The 23869-nt window shown below is 38.7% G+C and overlaps 1 protein-coding gene across 3 annotated transcripts in view; it reads right to left on the reverse strand.

Annotated features, from left to right (window-relative positions):
* VGLL4 (vestigial like family member 4) overlaps positions 1-23869 on the reverse strand; it is a 168431-nt gene that overhangs the window by 131295 nt on the left and 13267 nt on the right. For all 3 annotated transcript variants that reach the window (XM_043588137.1, XM_043588139.1, XM_043588136.1), the window contains exon 2: positions 21500-21576. In XM_043588137.1, coding sequence (XP_043444072.1) covers positions 21500-21563 — 64 coding nt within the window. In that variant the 5' untranslated portion in view covers positions 21564-21576. The remainder of the gene's footprint in view (positions 1-21499; positions 21577-23869) is intronic.

The following is a 23869-nucleotide window of genomic DNA, read 5'->3' on the forward strand; positions in this document are numbered from 1 at the left end:
GGAGAAAAACTGAGTTCTCCTAAGGTCAGAAACAAGACAGGATGTCCACTCTCACCACTGTTATTCAACATAGTACTGGAAGTCTTAGCCTTAGCAATCAGACAACACAAAGAAATAAAAGGCATCCAAATTGGCCAGGAGGAGGTCAAACTTTCACTCTTTGCAGATGACATGATACTCTATATGGAAAACCCTAAAGATTCTACCATTTCCAAAAGAAGACATCCAGATGGCCAAATGACACATGAAAAAATGCTCAACATCACTCATCATCAGGGAAATAAATACAAATCAAAACCACAATGAGAGACCACCTCACACCTGTCAGAATGGCTAACATTAACAACTCAGGCAACAACAGATGTTGGCGAGGATGCGGAGAAAGAGGATCTCTTTGGCACTGATGGTGGGAATGCAAACCGGGGCAGCCACTCTGGAAAACAGTGTGGAGGTTCCGTAAAAAATTAAAAATAGAACTACCCTATGACCTAGGAATTGCACTACTAGGTATTTACCCAAGGGATACAGGTATGCTGTTTTGAAGGGACCCCCCCGCAATGTTTATAGCAGCACTATCAACAATAGCCAAAGTATGGAAAGAGCCCAATTGTCCATCGTTGGATGAATGGATAAAGATGTGGTATATACGCCACAATATTGCCAAGTATTATGCAGCAATCAAAAAGAATGAAATCTTGCCATTTGCAACTACGTGAATGGAACTAGAGGGTATTATGCTAAGCGAAATTAGAGAAAGACAATTATCACATGACTTCACTCATATGAGGAATTCAAGATACAAAACATGCACATAAGGGAAGGGAAGCAAAAAATAATATAAAAACAGGGAGGGGGACAAAACATGAAGAGACTCTTAAATATGGAGAACAAACAGGGTTACTGGAGGGGTTGTAGGAGGTGGGATGGGCAAAATGGGTAAGGGGCATTAGGAAACTAATGAAATCTTTGTTGTACTACATGCTAACTAATTTGGATGTTAAGTTTAAAAATAAATAAATAACTTGAAAATAATAATAATAATAATAATAATAATAATAATTAAAATGTTCATACTCTTCAAAGCAGTCTACAGATTCAATGCAATCTCTATCAAAATTCCAATGGCATTTTTCACAGAAATAGAAAAAAAAATCTCAAAATTTGTATGGAATCATAAAAGACCCTAAATAGCCAAAGCGATTTTCAGAAAGAAGAACAAAGCTGCAGGCATCATACTTCTTGATTTCAAACTATATTAGAAAGCCATAGTAATCAAAACAGTAGGTTTTTATGTCTACATAAAAACAGACACATAGACCAATGAAACACAATTGAGAACCCAAAAATAAACATACAGACATACAGTCAACTAAACTATTACAGGGGTGCCAAGAATACAGACTCGAGAAAGCCATACACCATATACAAAAATCAACTCGAAATGGATTAAAGACTTAATGTAAGAACTGAAACCACAGAACTCCTTAAAAAAAACCACAGGGGGTATGATCTCTGATACTAATTCTAGCAATGATTTTTTGGATATGATACCAAAAGCACAAGAAATAAAAGCAAAAATAAACAGAACTGCATTAAACTAAGTTTCTGCACAGCAAAAGAAAAATCAGCAAAATCAAAAGGCAACCCACAGAATAGGGAAAAAATCTGCAAACTATGTATCTGATAAGGAGTTGATATTCAAGATACATAAGGAATTCATACAACTCAATAGCAAAAAAGCAAATTACCTGATCAAAAAATGGTGAAGGATTTGAATAGACATTTTTCCAAAACAAACATACAAATAGCCAACAGATATATGAAAAGGTGCTAAACATCAATGAATCATCAGGGAAATGCAAATCAAAACCACAACGAAATAATCACTTCACATGTGTTACGATGACTATTATCAAAAAGACAAGATAACAAATGTTGGCAAGGACACGGAGAAAAGGAAACCCTTGTAAAACTGTTACCTGGAATGTAAATTGGTATGGCCTCTGTGGAAAACAGCAAGGAGTTTCCTCAAAAAATTAAAAATAGAGCTACCGTATGATCCAGCAATCCCACTTCTAGGTATATACAAAAAGGAAATGAAAATAGCATCTGGAGGAGATATGTGCACTCCCATGTTCATTGCAGCCTTATTCACAAATAGCTAAGATACAGAAAGAACCTATTAATGGATGACTGGATAAAGAAAATGTTGTGTGTATATGTACACAATGGAGTATTATTCACACACACACACACACCCACAAAGAAAGAAATCCTGCCATTTGCGACAACATGAATGAATCTGGAGGACATGTTAATTGAAATAAACCAAAGACAAATACTGTACAATCTCTCTTATACATGAAATCTAAAAAAGTCAAACTCATAGAAACAGACAGTAGAAAAGTAATTACCAGGGCTTGCCAGTGGTGGGAGAAATGGGGAGACGTTGGTTAAAGGGCATAAACGTTCAGTTAATAGATAAATAAGTTCTGAGGATCTAATGTACAGTATGGTGACTACAGGTAAAAATACCGTATTTTATACTTGAAATTTGCTGATGGAGTAGATCTTAAGCGTTCACTCCACATACACACAAAAAATTTGCTAATGTGAGGTGATGAATGTATTAGTTTGATTGTGGTAATCATTTACATTGTATATGTATATCAAACCATCATGCTGCACATCATGAGCATATACAATTTTGTCAATTATACCTCAATAAATCTGCAGAAAAAAAGAAAGAAAGGAGATCACATAAGAAATAGGTGAGGGGTGCCTGGGTGGCTCAGTCAGGTAAGCGTCTGACTTGACTTCAGCTCAGGTCATGATCTCACGGTTGGTAAGATTGAGCCCTGCATCAGGCTCCATGCTAACAACACAGAGCCTACTTGGGATTCTCTCTCCCTACTCTTCCCCTCCTCGAAATAAATAAATAAACAGAAAGGAAAGGAAAGGAAAGAAAATAGGTGAGACAATGAGGCATTTCAATAGAATCTAAAGAAGAGACTTAAGGAAATGTGACTACTTTCTTCAACTTTCCTAAGGATGGAAACTGGAACAATTCCAAGGATTGGAAGAGATATTCTGAGTAGCTAGGAGAAGTGTGTCTAAGGAAAGAAAGTTACAGGATGTAGATTTTCACTCAATAATAAAACTGCTCTAACTCCTCAGTGTTCAACACTGAGGGTGTAGTGAAGTTATAAATTCTCCATCTCTTAGATTCAAGCAGAGGACAGAGAGCCGAACATCAGGAATATTGCAGACAGCACCTCTGCATCAGAAAGAAGACTGAATAAGAGAATAACCAAGGTCCTGTCCATCCCTGTAATCCTACATATGTTTGCACAGAAGTCATCATAGGGAAGCAGAGGTCTGCTACAAGCTGCGTTCACCAGAAAACAGACTGAAACAGAGATACTGGCAGGACCTTGTTGTGACTGCATGACAGCTCAACAACTTCTGCTCCTGTGCCGTTCCCTTCCCCCACAGGGACCATCCTGACAGCACGCCTCCAACCAACTTCCTGCACACTATCTCCATCTACTCCATAAAACTTGATTTAATTGTAAAATGCTTTTGTTGCTATGGACTGTAGTTTTTTATTATTGTTTGTAATGTTTATTTTTGAGAGAGCGAGTGAGCAAGCACGCACACAAGTCGGGGAGGGGCAGGGAGAGAGAGAGAGACACAGAATCCAAAGCAGGCTCCAGATTCTGAGCTGTCAGCACAGAGCCCAACATGGGGCTTAAACCCACGAACTGTGAGACCTGAGCCATCTGAAGTCGGATGCTTAACAGACTAAGCCACCCAGGCACGCAGCTATGGATTGTAGTTTTTACACTTGATCTTAGCCAAAAGGCCAAGAAGTGATAGGGTTGTAGTTTTTAAAACATTTAATAAATACTGCTCTAGTTATCCTGATTTCAATATTACCCCATTTTAATCACTGTATAGTAATGCATGTTGGAGATCTTTAATACCTGATATAGCAAGTCCCTTTCCTCCCCACCCTTTATTTTTCAAAAATTTTGAGGGCGCTTGGGTGGCTCAGTCAGTTAAGCGTCCGACTTCGGCTCAGGTCATGATCTCACAGTTCATGAGTTCGAGCCCCGCGTCGGGCTCTGTGCTGACAGCTCAGAGCCTGGACCCTGCTTCACATTCTGTGTCTCCCTCTCTCTCTGACCCTTCCCTGCTCATGCTCTGTCTCTGTCTCAAAAATAAATATTTAAAAAAAAATTAAAACAAAATTTGACATAAACTTTAGAATCAGCTTATCAAGTTAAAAATTACATTTGATATTCTGATGATTATACTGAATTATTGAATGTGATTAGAATTACATAGAATATGAATGTAACTGACATCTTTATTTGACTGAATCAAAATATGGTATTTTCTTTCATTCAGATCATCTTTATGCTACTCAACAGTTTTTTGTTTTGTTTTTTTTTTTAACAGGGGCTTTTTTGTTTGTTTTTTAATGTTTATTTATTTTGAAAGAGAGCGACCATGAGCAGGAGAGGGGCAGAGAGAGTGGGAGAGAGAATCTTAAATGGGCCCCATGCCCAGCGTGGAGCCCAACTCAGGGCTTGATCTCATGACTGCAAGATCATGACCTGAGCCAATATCAACAGTCAGACACTTAACTGACTAAGCCACCCAGGTGCTCTGCCATTCAACAATTTTATGATTTATTCACATAGGTCTTATGTGTTTCTTGTTATGTGTTTTCCTAAATATTTTATATCTATGGTTAATATGTGAATGAGACTTTTTTTAGAGATAATTTCTAACTGGTTATTACCAAGTGAGTAAGGATAATATTAATTTTTTTTCTTAATTTTTTTTTTTTTTTTGAGAGAGAGAAAGAGAAAATAAGTGGGGGAGGAGCAGAGGGAGAGACAGAATCTTAGCATGCTCCACACCTAGCGCAGGGCCCAACACCAGGCTCAATCTCACAACCGCGAGATCATGACCTGAGCCAAAATCAAGAGTCACCATTCAGGTACCCCAAAGATCATTGATTTTTTAAATGCTACTGTTATAACCAGCCACCTTGAGTCTTTTATTAGTCCTGGTAGTTTATTCCCATTACAATACACAGGGAAATTATGATTTTTCTAATAGACTACTTATAAACATCTGAAAATTATAGTTTGACTATACCTTCTCAGTTTTTAAAAATTCACTAGCTAGAATTCAATCCTTATCAAAATAACAGCAGCATTTTTCCAGAACTAGAACAATCCTAAAATTTATATGGAACCACAAAAGACCCCGAATAGCCCAAGCAATCCTGAAAAAGAAAAACAAAACTGGAGGTGTCAAAATTCCAGACTTCAAGTTACATTACAAAACTGCTGTAATCAAAACAGTATGGGACTGGCACAAAAAGAGACACAGAGATCAATGGGAAAGAAAAGAAAACCCAGAAATTAACCCACAATTATATGGTCAATTAATCTTTGACAAAGGAGGCAAGAATATACAATGGGAAAAAGTCTCTTCAACAAATAGTGTTGGGAAAACTGGACAGCTACATTGAAAAGAATGAAGCCAGATGACTTCCTTACATCATACACAAAAATAAACTCAAAATGGATTAAAGACCTAAATGTAAAGACCTGAAACCATAAAATTCCTAGAAGAGAGCACAGGTAATAATTTCTCTGACGTCAGTGGTAGTAACATTTTTCCAGATATGATTACTGAGACAAGGGAAATAAAAAAGCTAAAATAAACTACTGGGACTACATCAAACTTAAAAACTTCTGCACAGCAAAGAAACAATTAACAAAACTAAAAGACAGCCTACTGAATGGATAAAGATAGTTGCAAATAGCATATCCAATAGTTAGTATCCAAAATATAGAGAGAACTTATATAAAACTCATCAGAAGGGGCGCCTGGGTGGCACAGTCGGTTAAGCGTCCGACTTCAGCCAGGTCACGATCTCGCGGTCCGTGAGTTCGAGCCCCATGTCAGGCTCTGGGCTGATGGCTCAGAGCCTGGAGCCTGTTTCCGATCTGTGTCTCCCTCTTTCTCTGCCCCTCCCCCGTTCATGCTCTGTCTCTCTCTGTCCCAAAAATAAATAAACGTTGAAAAAAAAAAAATTAAAACTCATCAGAAAAACAAACAATCCAATTAAAAAACAGGCAGAAAACATGAAAAGACATTTCTCCAAAGACATCCATATCAAGAGACACATGAAAAGATGCTCAACATCATTCATCACCAGGGAAATGCAAATCAAAACTACAATGAGATATCACCTCACATGGGTCTGAATGGCTAAAATCAAAAACACAAGAAATAACAAGTGTTAGCAAGGATGTGGAGAAAAAAGAACCCTCGTACACTGTTGGTGGAAATGCAAACTGTATTTGTGGAAAACAGTATGAAGCTTCTCAAAAAGTTAAAAATAGAACTACCCTATAATCCAGTAGTTGCACTACTGGGTATTTACCAAAAAAAGACAGGGGCGCCTGGGTGGCTCCGTCAGTTGGGCATCTGACTTCAGCTCAGGTTGTGATCTCATGAGCTGTGGGTTTGAGCCCTGCATCGCGATCTGTGCCGACAGCCCAAAGCCTGAGCCTGCTTTGGATTCTGTGTCTCCCTCTTTCTCTGCTCCTCCCCTGCTCACGCTCTGTCTCTCTCTCAAAAATAAACATTAAAAAAAAAAAAAAAAAAACACTAATTCAAAGGGATACATGCATCATTATTTATGCATCATTAATTATAATAGCCAAATATGGAAACTGCCTGAGTCTCCACAGACAGATAAATGGATAAAGAAGATACAGTGTGTGTGTGTGTGTGTGTGTGTGTGTGTGTGAATGCATGTATATACATATATATATATATATACATAAATTCACACACACACACACACATTATATGTATGATAGAACATTATTCAGCCATAATAAAGAATGAAATCCTGCCATTTGTAACAACATAGACGGAGCTAGAGAGTATCCTGCTAAGTGAAATAAGACAAAGACCCCATATGATTTTGGTCATATATTGAATTTAAGAAACAAATGAGCAAAGGAGAAAAAAAAAAAAAGACAAACCAAAAAAGACTCTTAATAGAGAACAAACTGATGGTTACCATAGGGGAGATGGGAGAGAGGATGGGTAAAATACGTGATTGGGGATTAAAGAGGACCCTTACCATGATGAGCACGGAGTAATGTAAATAATTGCTGAATCACTATATTGTACACTTGAAACTAATGTAACACTGTATGTTAACTATAACAGAACTAAAATAAAATTAAAACTTGAAAAAAAAATTAACTAGGTAGAACCTGAAGATCAATGCTATTTGAGTTGTCCTGCCCCTGACTTAAACTGTTTCACCATTAAACATGTTGATTATAGGTTTCTAAAAGGTAACTTTTATCAATGTAAGAAAATTTCTTTTGAATCACATCATGCTAAGTTTTTGTCGTAAATTGATACTGAATTTCATCAAATACTTTTTGGATTTCTGTCATGAATGTTATATAGATTTTTCTTCTTTTAATCTACTAAGGTAATACAAATAATGTATTACATTATAAGATTCCTGTTACTGAACTGTCCTTGCATTCCGGTGATGCGAACAACTTACTTGAACACGTAATATGTTACTTTCTTACTACACTGCTAGACTGATTTTTGTAACATTTAATTTAGGATTCTCATGTCTATGTTATAAGTGAAACTGACTTATATACATACGCTTTGTGCCTTCTTTGTACATTTTAGTATCATAGTGATATTACCCTTAGAGAAGGAGTCAGAAAGTGCTCTCTACACACCAGAAAAGTGTTATAGGGAAATTTGTTTCTTGAAGATTTGGTAAAATTCACTTATTAAGCCATCTGGGCCTCATATCTCAGACTACTTTTTCAATTTTTCCCATAATCATTGACCAATTCAAATCTTCTACCTCTCAATGATTCACATTAAAGCATCCGTTTCACCTACATTTTTCACCCTTTGTTATATCTATCTGTACTCATGATTATGCCACTCTTATCATCTCTAATGTTCTGTAATTGTATATATTCTCATTTCCCTAATCAAATTCACCAAAGAATTTGTCATTTGTTGGCCTATTTAAAAAACAAAACAAAACAGTTTTTTATTTTGTTTAGATTTACTAATTTTTATTTACAAAAATAAAAGCAGAGATCAATTATTTTCTTTCTACTCTGGTGCTATTATTACTACTACTATTACTATCAATATTTTGGTTGTTCACTGGGCCCATTAATTTCCTATTTTTCTAATAAATGCATTTTCTCAATACTTCTTTGGCCTCATCCCACGAGAACTTCCATCTGATGGATGTTTAAGATCTCTATTACTTCCTAATTTCCTTGTGATATTCTCCAAAATTTTGGATACTCAACAAAATTTTGTTGCCTATCTTCCAGATTACCAAATTTGTCTTTAATCACATCTGCCTAATTCTCAAGCAGATGTGCTTAACCTTTTAAGTTCAATAATACTAGTTTAAATTTCCATGAACTTTATTGCATAATCCTTTTTCATACCAGGCTATTTTCTAACATATTCACCATCTCACATCTCACATCTTTTTGAAGATACCAACTAATATGTTTTCAGCTTCTCCTATATTCCCCAAATTCTGCTTACTCTGGGTCTTTCTTTCATCCTATGTGTTTTCCATGAATGCTGGATGACCCTTTGACATTCATTCACACTTCAGAATAAAAGACGAGGTCAATCAACAAGGGCAGCTAATGCATGTCGGGGCTAGCGGCAGGTCTTTCCTTGGGGAGAGTCCCCATTCGGCTCTATGTAAGAGTAGAAGAGGTGTCCAGTGACGGGCTTTGCTTTGGGGTGTATGCGTGGGAAACAAGCAAGAAAATAGGCTGGGAGACAAATACACAAAACTGCCTAGATAAGAAAGTTTCCTCTAGTGGGGAAGGATTTTTGTGGACACTGCCTATGGGAAGGAAGGCTTACATTGTCTTGCCCACCCTGCTTTTTGTTGGGGGTGACCACCCTAATGTTAAGCTCCACTCTGCTTCTCTCTCAGATCCCTACACCCACCTGAGGAGTCCTCCCAAGAGAGAGCATTCACATTTTTCACAGTACAGGTCTCAGCTCTTAGCCGGAGGGTCACAGTTATAAATGGAATACTGTAGTTTCTCGAATTTGGCTCTAGGGCCCCTTCCTGTCAGTAGCGGTTAGGTTAGTCACCGTAAGCTCTGCTTTTAATTCCATTTTCTTTTGCACCTGTGTTTTGGGTTATGATTTTTTAATTTTTATTTCCTGTTGTCAATCTAACCCCATCTGTTTCCAATTTTCCAGGAATTCTTCTTAACTTTTGGTCTACTAAACGTAGGTACATTTTCTGGTTTTCTAACAGTATAACAGATTTTCTTTTAATGTCTGTATTTTGTTATTTTAAAGGGTTTTTGGTAAGAGGGGAGCTAAAGGCATATATTCAGGCTGACATTTTATCCCCAAAGTCCAGTTTGTTTTACAAAGTTCCTAAATGAAATATTCCTTTGTAATTTAAACTCTTTTATTCAAAGCACCCCAACTAACACTTTGCTAAGGAAAAGAAAAATCACTCTTCTCAACCCTTGCTTACTGCTGAACAAAACAGATTTCTGCTTTTTCAAGTTCATTAAAAAAGTGACTACAATCCAGTTAAACATGGCAAGTTCCATGAAAGAAATGACATTTAATATTTTTCAGAGGGAGAAACACACACACACACACACACACACACACACACACACACACACACACATATATAAAATCTGATGAGAAAGGCAGTCCTAGAGAAAGAAATGGTAACTTCTCCAGATTTCAAATGGAAAGATTTATTCATTTCATTTACAAGGGATCAAGAGTTTGATCCAATAAATAGGTAGTTACAATAAATCTAAAACCACTAAGGATATAGCAGTTTGATATTTCAAACTTGGCTCTATTTCCCCTAAAAGTGAAAACCCAAACGTATTGCTTCTGCAAATTACACCCACATCAAATATCAATTCAATAAGTATTTCATAAGTGTGTAACATAAATCTTTAAAGAAAGCAAAGCAGGGGCACCTGGATGGCTCAGTCGGTTAAGTTTCTGACTTTAGCTCAGGTCATAATCTCGTGGTTCATGAGTTCAAGCCCCATGTTGGGCTCTGTGCTGACAGCTCAGAGCCTGCAGCCTGCTTCAGATTCCATTCCTCCCTCTCTCTCTGCCCCTCCCGCATTCACACTCTGTCTGTGTGGGTCTCTCAAAAATAAAGAAATATTAAAAAAAAAATTTTTTTTTAAAGAAAGCAAAAGCAGATGAAGACAACATGTGGCCTGTCCTTAAACAACAGAAAATCTAAATAAGAAGAAAAATTAATCCAAATTAATTTCCATATCAAGTTAATGATAGATACTAGGAGAGAGTTTAATATTAAATATCACCTCTTCAGCTCTTAAAGAATTACCATAGTCATGGGGCACCTGGGTGGCTCAGTCAGTTAAACATCTGACTTTGGTTCAAGTCATGATCTCACTGTTTGTGGGTTCGACTCCCGCGTCTGGCTCTGTGCTGACAGGTCAAAGCCTGGAGCCTGTTTCAGATTCTGTGTGTCCTCTCTCTCTGCCCCTCCCTCGCTCACACTCTGTTTCTCTCAAAAATAAACATTACCAAAAAAAAGAAAAGAAAAAAGAAAAGAACTGCTATAGTCATTCCCAACCACAATGAGAGAAGGGAGAGAAGCTAAAGTAAATTGCTTTTTTAAAAAACCTATTATTGGGGCGCCTGGGTGGCGCAGTCGGTTAAGCGTCCGACTTCAGCCAGGTCACGATCTCGCGGTCCGTGAGTTCGAGCCCCGCGTCAGGCTCTGGGCTGATGGCTCAGAGCCTGGAGCCTGTTTCCGATTCTGTGACTCCCTCTCTCTCTGCCCCTCCCCCGTTCATGCTCTGTCTCTCTCTGTCCCAAAAAATAAATAAACGTTGAAAAAAATTTTTAAAAAATAAAATAAAATAAAATAAAAATAAAAAACCTATTATTAAATAAATAAATAATAAAAAATAAAAATAAATAAAAAACCTATTATTATAGGTTATGTTAATAGAAGTATTGAAACTAGACCAAAAAGCATATACTAGATACTTACAAGACAATCTTGGCAAGGAAATGCTTGTTTGGCTCACATGAAATTTTAAAAATCTAGACATTTTACATAAAAATCCAGGATTCAGTTTGTCTTAAACAATCAGAAAATTTGACAAATCCAGCCCCATAGTCCCATGTGAAAGCAGAAACCAGGAGCCAGTGGCATGCTAGTAAATGGTAACAAGTGGCTGTGTTGGGAGGAAAAACCAAAAAAGCCCACATCTGTGGCTTTTGCCATGGTGTAAATACCCCCACCGTGGCTGAGGACAAGTGTCCAACATGAGGTCCCAGCTGAGATGCACACAGCTGGCTCTCAGGAGCCAGCTCTGACAGTGACTGCAACTAGATGATGGCTGCCTCCTGGAAAGGGGCCAAGAGCTGTGTTCTCCAGGATTCCCTCCTCCCTAAGGTCTTACACTTGGCAGCTTCGTGCACTTGGCACCAGTCTGCCCTCCCACCCCCTGCTATTCCCTCCACCCCAAAGAACTCCAGATCAAAGCTGGTGGCAGTACCAGGTACACTATACCCAGATCACACACAAAAACCATTGCTTAGGTCCCAGGGCACCAAATGGGTCAGTCAGTTACATGTCCGATTTTAGCTCAAGTCATGATCTCAAGGTTCGTGAGTTCAAGCCCCGCACTGAGAAGCCAGGGGTGGCAGAGAAGACAGTGACTCCCAACGGTGAGTTTAGAAGACATACTCAACAAATGGCTGCAGGTGCGGGGGATGTGCGGAGAAGATCCTGATTAGGGCAGCGATTCTCCAGATGCGGAGAGGGAAAGAGAGAACCCCCCAGGAGGGAGGAACATGCTGGGAAGCAAAGGGGACACTGAGGAAGATGGGCATCAAATGAAAAAATAAGTAGTTCATCCAAGGAGTCTCAACTCTGACATTTTAAATTGAATTGCAACCGACATTAAAATTAGCTCATTATATTTTCATGTGTATTAATGGGAAGTGTGGATTTCTAAAGACTGAGAAATACTGGGTTAAAAGAAACATAATAAACCATCCTCAAGTGGCTAAAGAGCTATTCAGTGGAAGAATCTATTTCCAACATCCATTATCCTAATTAACAAGCCATTATTTTCACCGGCAGAGATCCATTTCTAACATGTAGTATGCTAATTTGAGTTGATATAAAAGCACAAAAACTAGCAGAGACATTTGTAGTAGCTATCTCTGGAGGGCAGCCCTTCTGACTATATGCCAGGTGCTGACCCTGGGAGGCAACCTTTGATTAAAGCGGCTGACCACACCTAGAGTGTCTTAAGTTAGCACATAAATACTATCCCGCCTTATGTTTTATGAACCTTTTAGAAGTAAAATAAACTTTTGGGAGATGGTATTTTCAATGCCACTGTTCAGAAAAGGGAAATAATTGAAAGCACAAAGCATATTATTAGTGAATCCAACCTTTAGAAAGGGCAGTAAATTCAGTCCTTATTTTGAAAATCAAAAGGCTTGGGAGTCAGAGGAGGCAGCTCCCCAAGACCACGTGATTCCCTGCCCTGGAGAATGTTGCACTCCCCACCCCAGCAACAGCTGCCACTCAGTTATTAACTGCGCCTCTGACAATCCTGGCGTGGGACTGCATACGAAGACACAGAAAGGAGAGACATAGGGCAAGTGTTTTGTTTTGTTTCGGTTTTTTTACACTTTAATCTTGAATTCGGCATCCAACTTTTCCAAGCTTAATTTTTTCTCTGACATCTCCCACTCAGCCTACTGCAAAAGTTCTTGTTATAACCATCAGATGAAAATGTTTGGCAAAGTATTATTATCAAGTGGAATACAGTACTCCTTTTGGTTTGTACATTATTAGTAGTAATAGTGACCATTGTAATGAGTCATTTTTGCTAGTGTTAAAAAAATTAATTCCTTAGAGACGAGCCTTTTACTACAGCAGTTACTTTACTACCAACAGAGGTTTATAAAATGCCAACCACATGCCTCAAATGGCACATGCCTGGAATATGAAGTGGTGCGGAACAGGACCCTTGCCTTGATCAAGTCTAGGATCTAACAGACTCAAAGAACCTTAGGTCAGAGAGTGTGGCCACCCACCCGCTGCCAACTCTCTTCTACAATGACTAAACAGTGGTTATCTCTTCTCCACTTGAACACTTTAGCAATAAGGGATCTGTTACTCAGTGAGGCCACCCATGCCATCAGACCCTTAACTGAAAGATATTTACTAGAAAAGAAAGTCCCATATAAAGAGAAGTTCTGTGGGGCCCCTGGGTGGCTCAGCTGGTTAAGCGTACGACTCTTGATTTCGGCTCAGGTCATGATCTCATGGTTTGAGATGGAGCCCTGCAGACGGCTCTGCACTGACAGCGTGGAGCCTACCTGGGATTCTCTCTGTCCCTCTCTCTAACCCTCCCCCATTCATGCCAGTGCTCCCTCACTCTCTCTCAAAATACATAAGTAAACTTAAAAAAAAAAAAATTCTGTGGCAGTGGGCATCTGAGTCATGGACACACAAGAGAAAGCACAGTTCCTGTGGTTCCTGAATATGTGCTACCACACATCCTAAATATTTCACTGATTATAGCTACTTAATACTTATGAAATGCTATTTCACTGGTTGGGAAACATTTTCCAAAGAAAAACCTCTTTGCTAACTTATTACTGGAGGTAGTAAAACAGAAGTTTTGTATGTATGTATGTATGTATGCATGTATGCATGTATGTATGTATATATACACTTTCAATCATTCAGCAGTCAAGTCTCCAATGCCCTCCCTCTAAGAAGGCATACAGAGAAAAATTAAGGGCTTAAGTTTCAGAGTCCAGCTACTTGACTTCAAATCTCAGCACTGCCACACCACTTAAGGATCCTTATTTATTAGCATAATCAAGTACTGTAATTAGTATTCAAATTACTTAAAGTATGTAAGCCTCAGTTCCCTTCTCTAGAAAATGGGACTCATTAAAACACCTACTTAACAAGGTTTTCATGAGAACAAAACGAGGTAATACAGTGATTAAACTGAGGTCCACAGACAAAGCTCAGAGGTCTGTGACAATTTTTACTTGTGTTGTTATTTCAAACAGAATCTTTTTAAAAATCTGACATAAGCAGGACCGCGTGGGTGGCTCAGTTGGGTAGAAACATGTGACTCTTACTCTCCAAGTCATGAGTTCAAGTCCCACACCAGACCTAGCGTTTACTTTAAAAAAAAGAAAATCTGGGGTTGGGGGACGAGAAATCTGACATAACCATATTCTGAATCAGACATCTACGATACAACCAGGTATACTGGCACATGATTTCAGAGATGTTTGCATTTCTTCCTAGTCTAATGAGAAAATGACAGAAATTAAGTCTAATATGAAATTGAAACATCTGCACTAGGAAAAACATCACCACCATCTGTGCAATGACGTATCTTCTTACAAGAGTGTGCAAAGATAAAAGTGGGGAGGAAACTGTATCAGAGGACACACAGCAGTACAGGCACCCTGACATTGAAGAATCAACCCCAGCATGGCAGCAGTATCATACTAGTGGAAGAGGCTTTAGTTGTAGCTCATTACTATCTACTGTATCATGCCTAACTTTTATGGCTATATTTAAATTATAAATTCATATTCTGGTTATGACATTGTACATGAACTAATGCATAAAGGTTTTACGCCTACTATTACGCTTATATACTTAAGTAACATTTTAATAAAGATAAGCATTTTGTGATTATGCAAGACAGTATTCTCATTTGTAGGAAACATATTTACTTAGGAGTAAAGAGGCATGATACCTCCTACTCTCAGGTGTTTCAGGAAAAATATTCTGCATATACATATGTGTATGTTGTATATACATATATATACACATATATACACATATGTATTTGTAAATATATGCACATATACATGGGAGAGACAGTGTCAAAGGAAATGGTACAAAATATAAATGGTTAATTTGGTTAAAGAATACATGATAGCCAAGGAATTACAGCACCTGACACTTAGGGGGATCTAGCCCCTCCTTAAAGATCCAGATCCAGAATTCCCCAAAGAATATTATTAGACCAATGACTCTCAGCTGGGAAGAGGGACCCACCATCAGAATCACCGAGTCAGGCATTTTCAGAATGCTTACAAACACCCGTTCTTCCTCTCTTTGGGAATCATTGCCACAGTAAGCTACTGTCATGGATGGAAATGCGTGGTATCCCTCTCAGGTGTTTTAAGATACCAAGAATAAAAATAACTAATGCAATAAAACCATCAAATTGGGCTACAAATGATCAGATGGGTGTCCTCTCCATCAGTGCCTATTAGGTAGGCTCAACAGTGTCAAGGTACAGTTAGGAGCACACTTTAGGGAACAAGATGGAGCTAATTAGATTTAACCAAAGGGGAGTAACCAGAATTTGAGCCCTGACTCTAAAATGTGGGAACAATGTAGCCTGAGAACATGGAAGAAGTGTGTCTAAACAGTCACATTTGCTCACAACTGGTGTGCCAAGACCTCCCGTCCTCTTGAAAGGAACTGATGATGTCATTCCTGTCTAGTCACCGATATATTCCAGCATGTCTGAATCCTCTGGCTCACTGTATTTTCATGACCCATGTGTTAGTCAAGTCTTCCCAGCACCTAAATGGAGGAGTCAGCAGCAAGTTTATCCAACAAAAGAGATATAAAGCAAATCATGTTTTTTCAAGTGCATTCATTAGTGAATCCTAAAGTCTATTTAATGAGTCATGACCCAACTTTCATAAAAACAAAGCAGAATATCAAGAACAGAAGAGGCACATCTCCATGCACTCAGGGTAATTTCTGCTTCATGAAGCTTTTGTATCATTTATGTCAATATATCAGTACAATATAAATGCTTTTCTACCCTGTGCCATGGTCAGAAATGTTTGAAAGGTACCCTAACAGACGCTGGGAGAAAAAACAAGAGACTAAGAGGATAGAGGAAGAAAGAGACAGGAGCAGATCCAGCCAATATGCTCAAAGCAAAGTGGTGGCTAAAGCCCCTGTAACCTGTGCACACAGCAGCCAGTTACTATACTGATGCAGAGGCTGGTCAGGATATTGCAGGAAGGAAATGTACCTGTGAAAACAGGACACGAGTGCAACTGATCATCATGTTATAATTAATCAGGCTTTTTTTCCTTTTTAAGGCAAAATAGACTACAACCTATATACATGAAAATATCCCGTGTATCGGGGGGGCATCAGTCCCCTCTAATAAGAAAAGCTTGTATTCCTGGCCATTCTTTACTTGGAAGGATTATGGTAATTTACACTTCATCATTCAGTCAACTTGCAGTGAACTTCACCAAGTGAGGAGATCGTGAATTTCTAGGAGCAAGTGGGTGCAGCAGCAACCCCTACAAAGACTGGCTTGTGTTCCTGTTCTCCCCACTTCAATCACACCAACTTTATCCCATTTTTCCTGATCGTATGCATGCTCATCAGAGCAAATCCAAAGTGCTATCTCCTCCACCAAAATCCTCAAAACCAAAATTTCACAGTTCTTAAAATTATGTTTTTAATGTTTATTTATGAGAGAGAGAGAGCACGCACAAGCAGGGGAGGGACAGAGACAGAGGGACAGAGGATTGAAAGCAGGCTCCGCCCTGACAGCAGCAAGCCCAATGTGGGCCTGAACTCACTAACAGCAAGATCATGACCTGAGCCAAGGTGAGACACTCAACTAACTGAAGCACCCAGGTGCCCCTCAAAATTATTTTATTCTAAGTGAAGACATAAGCAGATACAAGATCTTCTCATCAGAAGCCACGTGAACAAAATTACCAAAAATATTTTGTAAAAATCACAATAAATCAAAGTATGTTAAAGACGCACCAAAGTGGGGGCGCCTGGGTAGCTTGGTGGGTTAAGCGTCTAACTTCAGCTCAGGTCATGATCTCACGGTTGGTAAGTTAGAGCCCCACATCGGGTTCTGTGCTGACAGCCCGGAGCCTGTTTCAGATTCTGTGTCTCCCTATCTCTCTGCCCCTCCCCTGCTTGCTCATTTGCTCACTCTCTCTCTCAAAAATAAAGCAAAACATTAAAAAAAAAAATACATAAATTAAAAAAAAAAAAAAAAGACGCACCAAGGTGTTGTTCTAAACATCAGTGCTAATGTGTCTTATCCTCAAATTTTGTTCAATTTTGACTACTAAAAATAAGCCTGGAAAAAGGTTGGGGTCATTCCAGCACCAGCATTAATTACGACTGAAAGAAGAGATTCCTGCAGCACAGGGAAAAATGGGCAATCTCATGTTGTATTCTCATTAAGTACCTTCCAGGATTACCCTGGGTGCTGATTAAATCAATGTCTCATGAGCGGTGGAATGATTATTTTAAGTAAATGTATTCCTTCTAGGCCATCCAGATAAGTGACTATTGTGTGACTACAAAACCACCATTTCACTATTGACTTCAGCTCTACAGTGTACCATTGAGATATTTCTTCTATTCTCTGCTAGTAGACATAATGAAGCCTTAAGGCTATCAGGTATTACAGATCCAAGTCCTAATAGGTACTGTTCTCTTCAAAATACTCAAACAATAACATCTTCAAAAATGCCTAAGCTTTCAGTTCTCCATGAGCAAAAGAAAAGAGAATCATTTAGGTCACCTACAGGAGTCAGGAAACCGATCTCAAGTAGTAGAACATTTTTCTGTTTGTAATAAGACACCCAAATCAGATTACATACACAAGACTTTTTTAAATGTTGAGGAGAATGCTAAATGTAAGAGCAATTTACAACAAAAGCTAAAATAGAACTAATCTGGGACAGAGAAAGCTGATTCAGGCTGAACAAGCCCAAGTAGGTCTTAAGAAATCTCTTGGAAGACTCTGAACTTAATGCTCAACTTTGCCTATAAATAGAATAAATTTTCACATACTTACATGACTAGATAATAGAAAATACAATGAATGCCTGGTTTTTGAGCTCTGTGCTCCTGTGGGTGATGATGCACAGAGCATCATAGCAAAAAAGTTTCTCAAAAATGTTGCCTGATGTTAATAATAATGACTATAGACATCTTTGGACTTTTTCCCTCTTCTTTAAACGTAAAAAATGATCCTGAGAAACTGAAGTCATTCCAGAGGGATTCCAGAATCATGCCAGAGTCCAAAGAAGAATATTCCAGAATGAAGGCTACTCTGTAATCGTTCTGGCCTTGTATATGCATATATCCTTACTCTGCAAATCATTAACAGATGTGTTGAACACAGGAAGAAAGTAAGAATTCCTCTCTCCCTTGGCATTATCGTTCTATTTCTATCACCAAATATGCCCAGTCTCCCCCTTCTGTGCATTTTATAGCTGCAAGTGTCTACGTTCATAAGCTCCATAAAGGCAGTGGCTGTCCCTTGTTCATCTATGTGTGCCCCTTTTACATAAGAATTCAACCCTTGTTCATTGAACTGGTAACTATACAGGTCTCCTGCCTGAACACAGTGACCCTGAAGCTGGGCTCCACAATCGAACCTGAGAAGGTAGGAGAAAAAGAGAAGACACTTTTACTCTCTACATCCAGGACACGAAGGGCAGCCTCAAGGTCATTACTTCCATTTTTCATTTGTATGAACACTATCTTGTTTTACTGATCCTAACTAAATGCGGGCATTATACAACAGAAATTAAAAATACTATCTAGGGGCACCTGAGTGGCTCAGTTGGTTAAGCATTCGACTTCACCTCAGGTCATGATCTCACAGGTCATGGGTTCAAGTCCTGCCTTGGGCTCGATGCTAACACCTCAGAGCCTAGAGCCTACTTCAGTTTCTGTGTCTCCCTCTGGCTCTGCCCTTCCCCCACTCACTATTGGGCGCGCGCGCTCTCTCTCTCTCTCTCTCTCAAAAATGAATAAACATTAAAAAAAGTTTTGTAATACTGTCTAATAAAGTATAAAAACTTCTAAATTAACTATATTCATACTTAATGAAGCTTGTAACTAGCTATTCAAGTCAGCAACATGTACTGCAATCTTAGAGACATAAAGGAGCTTTTCATGCTTTTCAGCAATCTTAGATAAAAGCCCACAACCTGAGTTGCCTCTCCCTAACTTAGCGTCCCTAGGAATGATACATAACATCCCTGAGTTTCAATTTCTTTAGGAAGGGATAATTATACTACACCAATGGATAGTTATATCCCCCCCCACAACAATCCAAAACCTAAATAAATGTAAATTATGCAAGAGGTTTAAAAAAAAAAAAAACCCTCTAATTGTTACCTCATCCAATCACTAGTTTAAAGATAACCTCGTGTGAGTGTTGGTGTTAGGAGAGGGTGGGAAGACCCAGGCACACTGATAATACACAGGACTAGAATAAGCCCGACCACAAGCCAACAAAACTGCCCAAAGTGAACAGATTATGGCAATCCCCACCAGGAGCCAAGAGCTAAGATAGGCACTATCTATACAATAGCCCATTTAATCCTCACAAATACTTTGTAAGTGTTATTTCATGTTAGGAATGAGGAAACTGAGGCTTAGAAAAATAAAAGTCCTAGACAGTAAAAAGGCAGAGCTTACATTTTAAGGATATGCACTTTCCAGTCTGTCTATTCATTAAGACTTAAATTGGAAAGTAGTTCATCTTTAAGAATTTATAGTGTATACTGTATGCTAGCCAACTTGACAATACATTATATTTTTTAAAAATCTATAAAGAACTTATCAAACTCAATACCCAAAAAGCAAATAATCCAGTGAAGAAATTGGCAAAAGACATGAACAGACACTTTTCCAAAGAAGACATCCAGATGACTAACAGATGAAAAGATCTCAACATCACTCATTATCAGGAAAATACAAATCAAAACCACAGTGGACACCACCTCACATTGGTCAGAATGGCTAAGATTATCAACTCAGGAAACAACAGATGTTGGTGAGGATGCGGAGAAAAGGGAACCCTTTTGCATTACTGGTGGGAATGCAAACTGGGTGCAGCCACTCTGAAGAACAGTATGGAGGTTCCTCAAAAAATTAAAAATAGAACTACCCTATGACCCAGCAATTGCAATACTAGTTTTTATCCAAAGGATACGGAAATACGAAAATGCTGATTTGAAGGGGCACATATACCCCAATGTTTACAGCAGCTCTATCAATAATAACCAAAGTATGGAAAGAGCCCAAATGTCCATCAACTGATGAATGGATAAAGAAGATAAAGTGTGTGTGTGTGCATGTATGTGTATATAATGGAATATTACTCAGCAATCAAAAAGAAATAAATTTTGCCATTTGCAACAATATGGATGAAACTAGAATGTATGCTAAGCAAAATAAGTCCATCAGAGAAAGACAAATATCATATGATTTCACTCATATGTGGAATTTAAGAAACAAAACAGAAAGGAAGGAAAAATAAGATAAAAACAGGGAGGCAAACCATAAGAGAATCTTAAATACAGAAAACAGGGCTGCTGGAGTGATGTTAGTGGGGGGATGGACTAAATGGGAGATGGGCAATAAAGAGGGCACTTGTTGGGATGAGCAATGGGTACCATACATAAGTGACAAATCACTAAATTCTATTCCTGAAACCATTATTACACTATATGTTAATTGGATTTCAATAAAAAAATAAAAATTAAATAAAAAAAGAATTTAGAGTGTATAAAAGCTCAACCTTAGAAATTTTTTTGTTTTTAGCATTTTAGTGCTTAGAAAAAGAAAACTTGGTTCCCACATAAAACAGTCACCCTTGCAAATACTGTTCAGCAAGCAATTTTAACTTTGAAAAAGAACTTATTTAAAAACTTAAATAAAAACTTACTAAAAACCTAGGATGAGCAGGAAAACCACTTTAACACATTGTGGAATAACCTCATGGAGAACAATGTCATGTTCTTTTTCCTTTCACCTGTCCCCCACCACATTAGTGAATTTTCCCCCCAATATTTGCTGTTTCTCGCTCACGCAAATGGAATTTTCAAGACTATTTTCCATCACATACATACGTGCTACCTATGACAGAAATGCTCTTGGATGATTTTTTCCACCTCTACTTCTCTCCTGGTCAATTTGTCTGTCAGACAACACGTATTTATGTAAACTTCCAGAGTCCCTAAGTGTCTCTTAAGGACTATCTCCACTCAAGAGCTGGGAAGCCAGGAAGGACAGGACTTCCTCGAGTTAACCCTTGGAGCTGTGGTATCCAAAGATGACATTTACAAGACTTACATGTCCTAGCACTTGAAAATGAAAAGGAGAATACTAAGTTGTTCTGAGAACAACCAAAGTTAACTGCACATAACCATCAAACTGTGTGGAGAAACACGTGAGTCTATGATAAGGCAGAAGACAAGGGGACACGGGTAAAAAGTGCTTTAAAACAGGTTCATGACTTACGTTTTTCATCATCAGCATGCACAAGAGACGCTGCCCTTGACAAAACATCCAATGGCGTCTCCATTCCTGGTTGGAGCCTAGACGGAAAAAGAAAGAGAGACAAAGAATAGAATTTAAAGAGAATTCAAAGGACTCCTTAAGAATTCTGGTAGTTAACAATTAGAATGATTCCCCCATGAAATGCAAATCATAATCCTAAGGATGACAATCTTCCCAATCTGTGAAGAAATGCAGTGGATTTGGTTCAGGCACAAATAGAGGAAAGGGTTAAATTCCATTCTGTGTACTAAGCTAAACCTTGCAGATTCCAGGAAACAGCTAGTGTTAGAACTAAAAGAAGGGATATTGTGAATATTCATGCCCATGTTATTTGTGCTTATAAATGTTTATGTGCGTGCATAAAAACATGCCCATTCAGACAGACCAAGTAAAAAACAGCTTTGGAACAAAGGCTACTCTATGAACGTAGTGGTACTACCAGTCTGAGATTTCTGTTGTGGTGGTGGTGGTTGTTGGTTTATTAGTTTTAACAAAAATGACTAAGCTCGAACCATTCTGTTCATTCACCTACTTAGCTGAGAGACTCTTTGTGACCTTGTCACTTAATATACTCAATGTACTAGTGAAAGGTCTGTGAATTCCAGGGGTGAGTTAAATGGTATTTGAAATCCAATAAGAATCTTTATTTTAAAAATGAGTTAAATGGCATTTTAACTTAAGTAGTATTCTAAGGCCAATATGTTTATCTTTCTTTAAAATTTTTTTTATGTTTATTTTTGACAGAGAGACAGAGACAGAGACAGAGAGAGAGCGAGAGCATGAGTGCGGGAGGGGCAGAGAGAGAGAGAGGGAGAGGGAAACACAGAATCTGAAGCGGGCTCCGAGCCGTCAGCACAGAGCCCGACGCGGGGCTCGAACTCATGGACCGTCAGATCATGACCTGAGCCGAAGTCAGATGCAAACAGACTGAACCACTCAGGCGCCCCTGTGTATATTTATTTTAAAATATGTTTTGGGGAGCCTGGGTGGCTCAGTCGGTTAAGCATCTGACTTCAGCTCAGGTCATGATCTCACGGTTCGTGAGTTCGAGCCCCACATTGGGCTCTGTGCTGACGGCTAGGAGCCCGGAGCCTGCTTCAGATTCTGTGTCTCCCTCTCTCTAACCCTCCCCTGCTCGCATTCTCTCTTTCTCAAAAATAAATAAACATTAAAAAAGCATTTTAAATATGTTTTGTAAGTACCCACTATCACCACCACCCATCACCAATTTAGCTAGTGCCATGTTTTCTAATAAGCCTGGGTTTTATTTTTAATTCTGTTTTCTTAAATTACAGCATACATATAAAAGCAAAGACTGCAGAACATTTAAAGATGGTGGGTGGAAAACCTAGAAAATCAGGCCACCTCGCCCAATTTTTCTTTTCCAGATTACTTACACACACACACACACACGCATACACAGGCACACATACACAATTACTGGGAAAACAGATATACTCCATTAGTTCAACTGAGAGAAATATCTTCTTAACTATACCTTTAAAGACAGCAATGGAACACCTGCTTGGGATTCTCTCCCTCCCTCTCCCTCTGCTCCTACCCTGCTCACATGCCCACACTCTCTCAAAAAGATAAATTAATTAAAAAAGACACTCAGCATTTAATCAGACTTCTTCAACATTTACTGAGTAACTACTAGGTATGTGCCAGTTACAAGACATGGTGGATCAGCTTGCTTTATAATATTCGTATTTCAGGTCCCCAAAGAAACATCAAGTCTTGCCTGGCAACGTAATTTCATTCAACAAACGTGAACTATGGGGACGCCTGGGTGGCTCAGTCAGTTAAGGGTCCAACAGCAGCTCAGGTCATGATCTCACTGTTGGCTTCTGAGCCTGAGCCCCACGTAGGGCTCTCTGCCCACAGAGCCCACTTCGGATCCCGTCTCCCTCTCTCTCTCTGCCCCTCCCCTGCTCATTCTCGCTTTCTCTCAAAAATAAATAAACATTAAAAAAAAATTATCTACTAGGTGCTGCCAAGGTAGGAAAAAAAAATCAAAGGCCAGTAGTTGTTTTCAAAGAGCTTTCAATCTGTACAGTAGACGTGCCTACAAGAAAGTAGTTTAAGGCAGTGTTTTCTAAAGTGTTTTGCACTATATGTTCATATTTTACAAGAAAAAATTTTTCCAGAAATAAGTTCAGGAAACACTGAAGTAAACCGAATTAAGCAGCTTCCTGTGCTTGGAATATACTGCTAGGCATTCCTCCTGCAGAGGCTCAGGCAGTGGGGGTATTTACCTCTGGATAGATGAAATCTCTCGAATTTCACTGGCCATTCATTTAACCTGAAACATCTCTTAGGGAACACTTA

Source organism: Prionailurus bengalensis, chromosome A2, assembly GCF_016509475.1.
Source record: "Prionailurus bengalensis isolate Pbe53 chromosome A2, Fcat_Pben_1.1_paternal_pri, whole genome shotgun sequence".
Classification (NCBI taxonomy): domain Eukaryota; kingdom Metazoa; phylum Chordata; class Mammalia; order Carnivora; family Felidae; genus Prionailurus; species Prionailurus bengalensis.